The sequence below is a fragment of the Littorina saxatilis genome, linkage group LG10, assembly GCF_037325665.1.
Source record: "Littorina saxatilis isolate snail1 linkage group LG10, US_GU_Lsax_2.0, whole genome shotgun sequence".
Classification (NCBI taxonomy): domain Eukaryota; kingdom Metazoa; phylum Mollusca; class Gastropoda; order Littorinimorpha; family Littorinidae; genus Littorina; species Littorina saxatilis.
Genome location: NC_090254.1, coordinates 21,623,275 through 21,636,220, shown reverse-complemented (window position 1 = coordinate 21,636,220; position 12,946 = coordinate 21,623,275). Strand labels below are relative to the sequence as shown.

Genomic DNA, 12,946 nt, shown 5'->3' with positions numbered 1-12,946 from the left:
AGTCTTGCTTCTTTGTAGAATTTGGACTTGGTCAGCAACTCTCTCTTTCAAAACAATGACACTGCAAACATAATTATGTGAAAATCTCCTTTTGTTTATGTGTTGAGTTGGGACTGCTTTTCTTCAATAAATTTAATCAGACCAATAGACCCATCTCTAATGTTAAGCATACAGTTTTTCCACAGGGTTTAAAGAATTCATTATTTTTTTTCAGGGGATGACACTTTCACAGATGTCTTCAGAGATTTCTCAAACATGGCTTCCAACAACCCAGAAAAGCTCAAGAGAAAATAACACTGACATGTCACTGCTGACTGATAGCGATACAGAATGCAACCAGACGAATTGTTGAACTACAAAAGAGAGAGAGAAAGAAGCACTCAAGCTTTTGTATGTGCCAAATTACTTTCTGCCTTGCTCAACTCTTGATACTGATGTGTACAAAGAAGATTGCTCCACTGAATGTTCTATTGCATAAGTACATTTACATGTTGTGCTGTAAAAGTGTTGTCACTTGAAAGGTCTGCTGAAAAGCTTAGCTGGATCAACAGAATTTCTGTTTTTTTCTGATATGGTAAATGTTTACTTTTCCAAGAGGTATATTGCAGGTTGTCAAACCGTCCTTCAGGAAACAGTGAAGTGAGCAATTTATAGTTTTGCTTGTACTAAAAAATAGGGAAGTTTGTGATGAACTAGTGGATACGATATAGCTGTTAGGCGCGTTTGATCGATCTGCGCGATCGCGCTGCGCGTTTGGTGGATCGATCAAACGCGCACACATCGATCGATGTGTGCGCGTTTGATCGATGCAAAGAATACAATACAAGAATCGTTAAAACGCGCAGCTCTTATACTTGCGCATTTGGACGATCTGTCACAAAGTAAGTCCCAACCACACACACACATCGCACGCCGGAGGTGAAAAGTTTCAAATACAGGAATGTTCCGAAATATACCCCAACAATTAACGTTTTTGATTACAATTCAGCTCTTTTTTTTTTTGATTACTGCTGAGCTCTATTCACACTGATAGGCTCAAGTTAGTTTTATTGCTTCATTCTCTCTTCATTCGTTTAACTCATACATGATGGAGAGGTTTAGGCACACACTGCAAGTGGAGGCAGATACATGCATCAGCCATGTGTCCCAAATCAATCTTGATGTGAAGCGAAAAGTTCAATACGATTGTGAACCACCTAAGACACACACACACACACACACACACACACACACACACACACACACACACACACACACACACACACGTGCACTTACATACACCCAGACACATACACATACACACCCAGACACACACACACCCACACACCCGCGCACATACACACACATGCACAACCTTACACACTGTGACACACACACACACGTGACAAACACACACACACCGTCGTGCACACACACACACATAAAACACACATGCACACGCACACACACACACACACACACACACACACAAACACACAGGTGCTTTACACACACACACACACACACACACACAAACACACACCGCATACTGACACACAAACAGGCACCGCACTTGCAGTCACGCACACGCACTCCTGTACACACGTTCTGTCTGTGTGTGTGTATGTGTGTGTGTGCTTGTGTGTGTGTGTATATGTATGTACAGCATGTGTGTGTGTGTGTGTGTGCGCGTGAGCCACGGTGTGTATGCGTGCGCCGTGCGTGTCTGCGAGTGTGTCAGTGTCAACTTTACATGTGTGTCTATGTTTGCCTAGTGTGTGTGTGTACGGTGTGTGTGTGTGTGTGCTTCTGTATCTGTGAATGTGTGTGTGTGTGTATGTGTGTGTTTATGAGAGAGAGAGAGAGAGACAGAAAGAGAGAGAGACAGAGAGAGAGAGAGAGAGAGAGAGAGAGAGACGCACGCGGGCCAAGGAGGAGAGAGAAAGAGATACAGGGACAGGGACAAACATACTGACAGTAGCTGAAGTATATGGGTTCATCGACAGAGAGGGAGAGAGAGAGAGAGAGAGATCGAGAGAGAGATAGAGAGAGAGAGAGAGAGATTGTTGTTTAGACACTTTATAGCTAGGCCTACTTCCGGTCATAACTTCCGGTCATTGCCAGCAGACGTGTGTGTGCGTAGTACGATGGTGAATTGTGAGACGGATCGTCCAAATGCGCAAGTTTATAAGAGCTGCGCGTTTTAACGATTCTTGTATTCTTTGTATCGATCAAACGCGCACACATCGATCGATGTGTGCGCGTTTGATCGATCCACCAAACGCGCAGCGCGATCGCGCGATCGCGCAGATCGATCAAACGCGCCTAACATAGCCACTGTTTTCATAAAAAGTGTTCATTCTTAAAAAGTAAACACATAATTGTGCTTTAAACAAATTGTCAGATTTTATTTTATGGTCATTTTCAGTTCCAATTACGTCAAGAAAGATAAGAAGTAATTAGGAATATATCAAATTGAAGTGAGCTGTCTTTTTTACTCTGGAAGTATTTGGGATACTCTGTTTTCAGACATCTTCAGAACTGACAGCATATGTCAGATAATGATTACTGTTCAAAAGAAAACCGAACACGGTGCTTATGAACAAAAGATAACATTCCTCAAGTATGTTGGGCATTTCCAGTGTAGACTGTTAAAGAAAAGATGTGTGTTGAACAGCGTTTCTGTGGTATTATTTCATTCAAACGTGCATACTAGATCTGAACGAGAATGTCCTTGATGTTCGGATTTTAAAGTGTTCAATTCTTTCATTCTTTGTGTACATGCATGTTGCATTTAATGTCATGTGTAATAGTCAAGGTTGCAACTATGGAATGGGAAAAAAACAGAACAGTACGCGTGCAGTATTCTGAAACTGTTTGAATTTCATATGATATACATGTACTCATAAAATCTTAAGTGTCACAAGTAGTTATAAACAATTGTTCTAGCTTAATTTGTAGTGAGACGATCATCAGGTTCCTTTTTCTTTTGTGTGTGTATGTATGTATGTAAACTATTTTAATTGATTTGATCGCACAAACCCTCTACCTTTTATGCAGACATTAATTGGAAGAAGATACAATATAAATTAATGTACTTACTAGGTACCCATGATCAGTATTGCCCATGAGTTCTGTTCCGTGTAAGAGAAACATTTTGTACACCATTCTTTTGTCAGTTGTAATTTGTTTAATAATGCTTACAGACAGCAGTTTTGCATTTTGGCTGCCTAATGCAAGTTATACAGGGGTTCAACTCACAATTTCTGAGGTCTGTAGAAGATGAAACTTAATTCTTGCAGAGCTTTCAGCATACAGGGTTCGTACAGAGTCCTTGAACCCTGGAAAACTCCTTGAAAATTGGAAAACCTTTTCCAGGCCTTGAAAAGTGCTTGAAAATAGAGTTTTGTTAAATAGTCATTGAAAAGTACTTGATTTTTCCAAATTGTTGCCTATACATTTCGTCAGCAGCTTGTCTTATTTAAAAAAAAATGCAACCCCCTTTTTTTTCGTCAAATACAGTACACACATTTTGGGAGAATAAAAGATCGAGTGAAAACAAATTAAAGCAGACGAACTAACTATTACTAGTCACCTGTAGTTGCTTCCCTTCCTGAAGGTAAGCTTGGTGCTTTGCATTAAATTGGGGAAAATCATGTCCTTGAAAAGCATTTATTTGGTCCTGGAAATGTCCTTGAAAACTCCTTGAATTGTATCAGCTCTGCCCTGCAGGAACCCTGAGCATAGCATGCTACGTTATAACACAAATTGCCAGGCTGTTACGCCAAGCTAAAAATTGCTACGCTCAAACAAATAATCACAAGCTAGCAACAGTTCGATCCCTCTTTCGTATGAGTCCTGGTACTCATTTCTGCTTCTCACCATGTGTAGCAGTCAGAAAAAAATGGATTAAAAAATGCTGTCCCCGGTGATAAGTGGCACTGCAAACTTGCACTAATGGGCATGATTATGTTCCTGCTTTCTAAATATTGTTATTACAAATGTATATTCTTGCGCGAGAAATAAATGCAGACGTGCGATAAAGTTTTAGATAATGCTACACTTAAACGCCATTTGCTTTGCTGAAAATGCCCCCAAAAATCCAAATAGTTATTTGACCCCCCGCGGGGTTAGGGGGAAGAATTTACCCGATGCTCCCCAGCATGTTGTAAGAGGCGACTAACGGATTCTGTTTCTCCTTTTACCCTTGTTAAGTGTTTCTTGTATAGAATATAGTCAATGTTTGTAAAGATTTTAGTCAAGCAGTATGTAAGAAATGTTAAGTCCTTTGTACTGGAAACTTGCATTCTCCCAGTAAGGTCATATATTGTACTACGTTGCAAGCCCCTGGAGCAATTTTTTGATTAGTGCTTTTGTGAACAAGAAACAATTAACAAGTGGCTCTATCCCATCCCCCCCCCCCCCCCCCCCCCCTTTCCCTGTCGCGATATAACCTTGAACGGTTGAAAACGACGTTAAACACCAAATAATAATAATGCAAACTTTTATAGCGCTATTCTAGAAAAATGTCTACTCTAAGCGCTTTACAATACATACATCGACCAAGCATACTATACACGCACAGGCAAAGAAACCGACCAAACATAACCAACAAACTATACATGCACAGGCAAAAAAAACGACCAAACATACAATACACGCACAGGCAAAGATAACGACCAAACATAAGCAAACATACTATGACCAAACATAACCAACATACTATACGCGCGCAGGCAAAGAGAACAATCAGCACATGTAATAAATAAAGACTTTTGAGGCTTGATTAACAGGGGTTAGTAGGTCTGTGCTGGGTTTGTGTGGTGGTTTTTTTCTCTCATCCCCCCCGGCTTCTATGACTGGCACATAAATATAGGTGAGGGAAGACAGAATAATAATGCTTAAAGTAGTTTTCTTTTCTTGCCCTCTCTTTTCCTTCTTAGGAAAGTTACCCTCCACAATTTTAGGCCAAGATGTACTTACCCATTAATGTGGCCCATGAACCTTTTTTCATGATTTACAATTTCATTGTGTCAGTGTGAAGTAAAAAAAATAAAAATTATGTGGTTTTTTGAGTCACTTGAGAAAAAGTGACTCTATGTAATCGGTCAGTGTTAGTCTGTCCGGCCGGCCGTCCGGCCAGCCGGCCGGCCGTCCGTAGACACCACCTTAACGTTGGACTTTTCTCGGAAACTATCAAAGCGATCGGGCTCATATTTTGTTTAGTCGTGACCTCCAATGACCTCTACACTTTAACGATGGTTTCGTTGACCTTTGACCTTTTTCAAGGTCACAGGTCAGCGTCAAAGGAAAAATTAGACATTTTATATCTTTGACAAAGTTCATCGGATGTGATTGAAACTTTGTAGGATTATTCTTTACATCAAAGTATTTACATCTGTAGCCTTTTACGAACGTTATCAGAAAAACAAGGGAAATAACTAGCCTTTTCTGTTCGGCAACACACAACTTAACGTTGGGCTTTTCTCGGAAACTATAAAAGTGACCGGGCTCAAATTTTATGTGAACGTGACTCATTGTGTTGTGAATAGCAATTTCTTCCTGTCCATCTGATGCCTCATATAATATTCAGAACTGCGAAAGTGACTCGATCGAGCGTTTGCTCTTCTTGTTTAAAGTTGCACTGCTCATGCTTGCTTTGTGATGTTGGTGAAACTTTTTGTTCTTAAAATGTTAAAAAAGGTGTCTCTTTGTACATGACAAGAATGTCAGTACTCAAATTTCAAATAAGCTTAATTTGGAGTAATTACTGTAGTTTGTATTTGAAAAGGTTGCACATGACTATTTTATGACATACATATTCACAAAGTTTTCATCTGAAGATACGCTGGCTACACATTTATTTTTATTTTTATTTAAATGCATGCCGTTTCAAAACCATATATTTATTAGGTTGCGTACACTTGTTGCTGTCAGCAACATTGATTGCCATATTGTTTTACTCAAAGCATTGAATTAGTGAAACCATTAATTGCCAGCACTGTAATTTATTGCACATTATAACGCATTCTTATTTTGTGATAATAACATCAAAACCTTGAAGTAGACCGCAATCTTGGCACTATTTTTTTGTCTCATATCCTTATACTCCTTTTGAATTTCGTTCAAGTGTTGCCTAGTGTATCTAAGTTTTCTATAGCAGGCTTTGTATTACCCGTCTGCTTTGCTGCCGTTTTGTGTACAGTGAAACCCCCATTTTAAGACCTCCAAACATCTGAGAAAATCAGGTCTTAAAAAGGAGGGAGTCTTAACATAGGGGTAATTTTACAGAGGTTATGAACAGAAAGTCTGAGAAAACAAGGTCTTAAAAAGGAGGGAGTCTTAAATTGGGGGGTCTTAAAAGGGGGGTTCCACTGTATTCAGTTTCTCTATTACCTGGGTGTAGTTGGTGTTGTTGAATTTGAGTTGTTGTCTTGTGTGATCAGATTTTGTCAACTCTTTTTCTCCCCAAACAATTTTTTGTTTGATATTTTGTATCATTTGGATTCAATTTTGATCTGAATTTTGTTGTTTCCCTCTGTGTCTCGGTGTTTCATTTTTTTAAATGTTTTTTTTGTGTATGCATACATGTGATGCAGTTTTCACATTTAATTCACATGTGTAAGATATTGCATGGCATGATCTTGTGAATGAATTTTTACCCTTCAGTTACTCTTGACTTCAGTGATTGCAAAAAACATTGATAGCCTAATTTACAAGTTTGTTGGTTTAAAAAAAACTTGTCAGAAAGATTGATTTAGATGTTATTAGACAAGTTAGAGTTATAAAAACAGACCTTTAGTGATATAAAAAAACCTAAAAAAAACTCTCGGGCATTAAAATATGACCCGACAGCAAAAGGATATTGTGCACGTTTTTTTCTTTACATCATTTTTTTTGTTGAAAATCTGTTGCAAAAATCAGAGGAAGTGCGCAGTCTTTTCCTCACAGAGTAATATGGTGATGTTGTGTGAGAATTTGTTTCCTCTTTGGTTGATTGGAAAGTTGAGATTGTGATATTGTCACTATTTTAGTTGTGATATAAAAAAGGACCAGTGTTACATTACATTGTTATGACTGAAGACGGAAAACATTTGGATGAATGAAGAAATTCAACTTTTTTATGTTGTAATTGGCACATTTATGATTTCTGTGTGTCAAAAAGATGATGTGTCTCTCATTATTCTGTATTAGATGTTACAAACCTTTTTATTTTCTGTTGTGGTAGATGAGGATTATTTGCGATTGCCTTCTTCTTTCCAGTGTTCTAAACACAAATGCTGAAAACTCTAGCAATGAAAACATTTAGTCATTGAATTCTCGCTTACGAAGGTCAAGGAATGAAAATCATTTTACGACTTCCTGGTTTTGACGCATCATTGTAGAATTTCTACCATGCATGCAGTAGTTGTATTTTCCAGTCTTGCATGTGAGTAATAATTAGGATTGATTACTGATGATCTTTGTATTATTTTATGTTTCATTTGGATGAATCTAGAATTTGCCAACTGCATCACTGCTAGTCTGTGTGAAAGAACCCCCAGCGAGCACCTGATATGTAATTTGCATTAGTGAATCTATTGATTTCATGTGTAAAAATTAGTAAGGGGTAAATGTTTAAACAGTGATAACTAGAACTGACACCTGAGAAATTGTATGAAAAATTACCAGGTTCTGAGTGAATGCTCTTAATTTACACTGTTGTTCAGTTTGTTTTTGAGCACAAAGAAGAAATGCATCTGAATCTGTTTTGAATGTACACCTCTAAACTCAAAGAACATGATATATTTCTCAATTCTCTCATTACCACCTCTGAAACTCACCTTGCTACTTGTAGAAAATAAAATTGTGAAATCAAAAGCACTTTTGCTGTACATATATTTATGGCTGTGCATGTATTAATATACTGTGGAGAAAAGCTTAAAAAAAGGAAGTCTGTATTTTTTTTTCTTTTATTGGTAATAATTTCCAATAGTCAGAAGCTGTACATTTTAGTGGTGTCTAGGGTAAGAAAGCCTGATTGTACATTTAGTGTTTTGTAATTATCTACATCCTGAATAGATCAAAGATGTAAATGTTACCCTTGATAATAGGAAACCATTTGTGTATGCTTGTGATTATAAGCTGTCTCAACTGGAAATCCCATACAGATGTATTTTACTTAATGTGCTTCAATGGCTTTTTTTCTCTAGGAGTATAGTTAGGACTGATACAGCTGTATAATTGTGCTCTATCGTTTATGGTTAGTCATACAAGCAATTATTGTGATCGCAAAGTGTTGTAAGTAGTATTATTTGACTAACGCATTCATACCTGAGTTTCACTGCAGTCTTGCACTCCATTCCACACACTGCCTTCAGCTTTACAGAGTTCACAGTAGTTGAGAGTTGATGTATATTTTGCTGCTGGCTTTCCAGTTTCAACGCTGTGAAACATTTTCCCTTTTAGATGAATCATGCATTTTGTGCCTTGCATCTGCATATTTTTAACCCCAGGCCCCCATCTCTATAGCCCCTATTTCCAACAACACATTATTTTTGATGTAATTTTTTATTTGTGATCATTGTTGTCAGCTTGTGAATGTTGCTTGATGTGATCTTTGTTGTGAAGGCAAATGCTCATCGCCGTTTGAACACTGTATGGTGCTTGACGGACAGTTGAATCAAGTGGAAAACACAACTATGAATTCAGTGTGAGGGGAAAATTCAATGAGTGAAAAAGAAAATGACATACAGTGGTACCCGCAATGTGAGGCCCCTCTAATGAGAGAACACCTGCCATATGATATCACCTCTAATGAGAGAACACCTGCCATATGATATCACCTCTAATGAGAGAACACCTGCCATATGATATCACCTCTAATGAGAGAACACCTGCCATATGATATCACCTCTAATGAGAGAACACCTGCCATATGATATCACCTCTAATGAGAGAACACCTGCCATATGATATCACCTGGCACCTGGCGGGGATGTAGCTCAGTCGGTAGCGCGTTGGATTTGTATCCAGTTGGCCGCTGTCAGCGTGAGTTCGTCCCCACGTTTGGCGAGAGATTTATTTCTCAGAGTCAACTTTGTGTGTAGACTCTCCTCGGTGTCCGAACACCCCCGTGTGTACACGCAAGCACAAGACCAAGTGCGCACGAAAAAGATCCTGTAATCCATGTCAGAGTTCGGTGGGTTATAGAAACACGAAAATACCCAGCATGCTTCCTCCGAAAACGGCATATGGCTGCCTAAATGGCGGGGTAAAAAACGGTCATACACGTAAAATTCCACTCGTGCAAAAAACACGAATGTACATGGGAGTTTCAGCCCACGAACGCAGAAGAAGAAGAAGAAGATATCACCTGTCCGTTTGTCTATTATCTCTACCAAAGCCAACCTGGTATAACAGGTCATCTGCTATATAGCGACATTTTTGGCTGGTCCCAAGGGTGTTCTTTCATTACAGGTACCACTGTACTTTGCAGGGAACATGAAGGAATCTAAAGATCAAAATATTGACACCGTGTGTCTCTTAGGTTGTTATCGTGTATGGGAGCTGTTAAGATGAGGATGCCTTCCATAGTCAATTTAATTGCAGAAGAAAAATATCTGTTAAGTGAGGCATTATGATTACATGAATGCTGCCTCTTGTCATCTTTACAATATGCTTGTGTCACAAACGGTTGATGACAGGAATGCGTTCAACATGTATATGCAATGAGATTTACAAATAAGCCTTCATTTCATTTTGCTGTAGCTAACCCCTTGACATTTCTGCTTAAATCATTTTGAATAGAATCTTTTGAGGATACAAAATATGAATTAAGTTTTCTCCCCCTCTCTCTCATTTCTTTTCTTTTTCTTTTCTTGGTTTTCACCTTCTCTTTTTTTTTTTTTTGGCCTCGGTATCAGTTCAGAGATTCTGTTCTATATAATAACTACCCTTCATGAAAAACTGAGGCAGATACGTTCGTCTGCAGATCTTTGTGATGAGAGACTCTTAATTGTAAAATTAATTATATACTACAATGGCCATCTATTCCCCTACCATATTCAGCAAACAGATTGATTTTGCATAAGGTAGGGTCGGCACAGTGGAACCTATAACACGGAGACCCCCGAAAATCAATTTCACAAAAATATTGGGTTCCCGCGTTAAAATTGTCAAAAAATCAGAACAGCTTTAACGGAACACAAGTTTTACATGTCATTGGAAACCAAAAACAAATTTGTATCCTAATTAGTCAGTTTTGTTCACTTTTCTTGTCCATCAATGACGTTACGACAAATGGCAACATCACAAAGATCTGCATTCAAAGGCATCTGCCTAGTTTCTTATGACTGGTAGTATAGGGAGACGCTTGTGGTCAGAAGTTTGAACCAAGTAAACCAATGACGCTAAGATTAAGTCTAGTCAAAGCTCACACTTTCCCTGTGGTTCGTTTTGTTTCTGCTCACACTAATATCTGTGTACGTATTGTTCACATTAGTTACAGCCGAGGTGTTGCAGCATCCAAAGAAAACAACTCTTCCTTCCTTCCTCTACCCTCCTCCCTCTGTCCTTCCTTCCTCTACCCTCCTCCCTCTGTCCTTCACTTCCCTCCAGTTACTAAAACATCCGCTCACAGTAGTTGTGAGAGGAGGGGACTGATATTCATTGTGGGCAGTGAAAGGTATCTTCCTTCCCATGTAAATGATGGTAGGAATCACCACAGATCTGTCTAATCTTTTGCATGAGATAAACAACGTACTGGGGTCCTGATTTGGCCTATTATGGTCCGCTGGACCCGAAAAGCAACAGCTAACTAACTAACTAACAACGTACTTCCACTTGGACATGTTCAGAAAATCAACAGCCTGCATGGCTGCTTCCAGTGCAGTGTGGCATTTTACTGAATTAATTTTGGAGATTGACATCTGTGACAGTGTCACTTATAAAATTAGATGTAATTCAACAAAAAATATTGTCATTCTGCTCAGAAAGCAGCTAGGATGTGGGTTCCTGGTATGTCACAAACTGATGGAACGTACAAGTCCTTAGCTCATGTAAAAGACGAGGCAGAAAGATCTCTACTGACTGTTCTACACAGGAAGGAAAGTATCTTTAAGCCTGTCTCTAATTGGGTGAAGTCGACTACGCAAAGCTGGCCGCTCGGAGCAGCTTTAGCACCGAGTTTTACCCCGGCCCCCGCGGGTTAGGGGGAAGAATTTACCCGATGCTCCCCAGCATGTCGTAAAAGGCGACTAACGGATTCTGTTTCTCCTTTTACCCTTGTTAAGTGTTTCTTGTATAGAATATAGTCAATGTTTGTAAAGATTTTAGTCAAGCAGTATGTAAGAAATGTTAAGTCCTTTGTACTGGAAACTTGCATTCTCCCAGTAAGGTCATATATTGTACTACGTTGCAAGCCCCCGGAGCAATTTTTTGATTAGTGCTTTTGTGAACAAGAAACAATTAACAAGTGGCTCTATCCCCTCCCCCCTCCCCCCCCCCCTTTCCCCGTCGCGATATAACCCTGAACGGTTGAAAACGACGTTAAACACCAAATAAAGAAAGAAAAAAAACACAGAGTTTTCAGTAAAAAGACTGGCGAAGTCTTCAAGAAGTCGACTTGGAGCTCAAGTAAGGACTGCCTGTAGATGGATGTGATGAAGTGTACTTTCTTTGGCTGTCTGCATGCATTGGCACTCCATGTGAATATGTGAAGAAATAACAACATGCTGACTTTTGCCATGATTTTGTTTGCTGGCAAACAACTTTTGTTAATTAACTTGCCAATAAAACTATTGCCGACATACATGGATGTGTGTTTTTGGATGCTTGAATGAGAGTTTTAGTGTGTTAAAATGTTTTAGTGAAATAACAGCAAATAACAAAGCTATGGTGTGTAGAACTCTCAACTGTTCAGGTAACTTTTTAATAATTGTGATATACATCGAAAAGAAAAATTCCCCCCGCGGGTTAGGGGGAAGAATTTACCCGATGCTCCCCAGCATGTTGTAAGAGGCGACTAACGGATTCTGTTTCTCCTTTTACCCTTGTTAAGTGTTTCTTGCATAGAATATAGTCAATGTTTGTAAAGATTTTAGTCAAGCAGTATGTAAGAAATGTTAAGTCCTTTGTACTGGAAACTTGCATTCTCCCAGTAAGGTCATATATTGTACTACGTTGCAAGCCCCTGGAGCAATTTTTTGATTTGTGCTTTTGTGAACAAGAAACAATTAACAAGTGGCTCTATCCCATCTCCCCCCTTTCCCCGTCGTGATATACTTACCTTGAACGGTTGAAAACGACGTTAAACACCAAATAAAGAAAGAAAGAAAGAAAAGAAAAATCTTCACTTGCATTAACATGAATAGGTTCAAAACATCTAATCTTCAAAGTAGAGAAATACATTAAGATGTACCTTTCTTAAATCCCATGTAATTTATCAGGCACACCATCACAGAATGATGTGTCTCAGTCATATTTTCACTTTGAAACAAACCAAATACCTACAGCCTGCCTGCTTCCTGTACAGAGTAGGAATTTTGTTATGAATGAATTTGGTTTATACAGGTGCAAGTTACACAATTAATTCAACAAAAAATTCCCCCTCCACATACAAAACAGATTTTTGGTGTGTGTTCAGTCAAAGGCTGCTCATATCACATACAAGCTTTTGGACGGATCTGTGTCGTTAAGTATGATCATTTATGTACCTTTAAATGTCTTCTCAGTAAAGAGTGCAAGAACATTATTCCACTGTGCCTATTCTGGACATTAATAGAACTGATTCACATTTGGACACTTCTTTTTTCTACCTTATGTCCACAATAGGAGAAACAGAAAAATGAGCATGACAAGTCAACTTCCAATATTACTACTGTATGTGTAATTCAGTAATGTTGCAGAAACAATCTTACATGAACTGAAGAAAAGAAACAAAAACCTGTTAAAAAAACAACTACCAAATTAATAATCGCAATGGTAA

General features: G+C 38.7%; 1 protein-coding gene across 3 annotated transcripts in view; it reads left to right on the top strand.

The window, feature by feature from the left end:
• Nucleotides 1-3,288, top strand: part of LOC138978407 (arf-GAP with coiled-coil, ANK repeat and PH domain-containing protein 2-like) — a 94,762-nt gene extending 91,474 nt beyond the window's left edge. For all 3 annotated transcript variants that reach the window (XM_070351143.1, XM_070351144.1, XM_070351142.1), the window contains one exon: nt 215-3,288. In XM_070351143.1, coding sequence (XP_070207244.1) covers nt 215-294 — 80 coding nt within the window. In that variant the 3' untranslated portion in view covers nt 295-3,288. The remainder of the gene's footprint in view (nt 1-214) is intronic.
• Nucleotides 3,289-12,946: the final 9,658 nt, after the last annotated feature.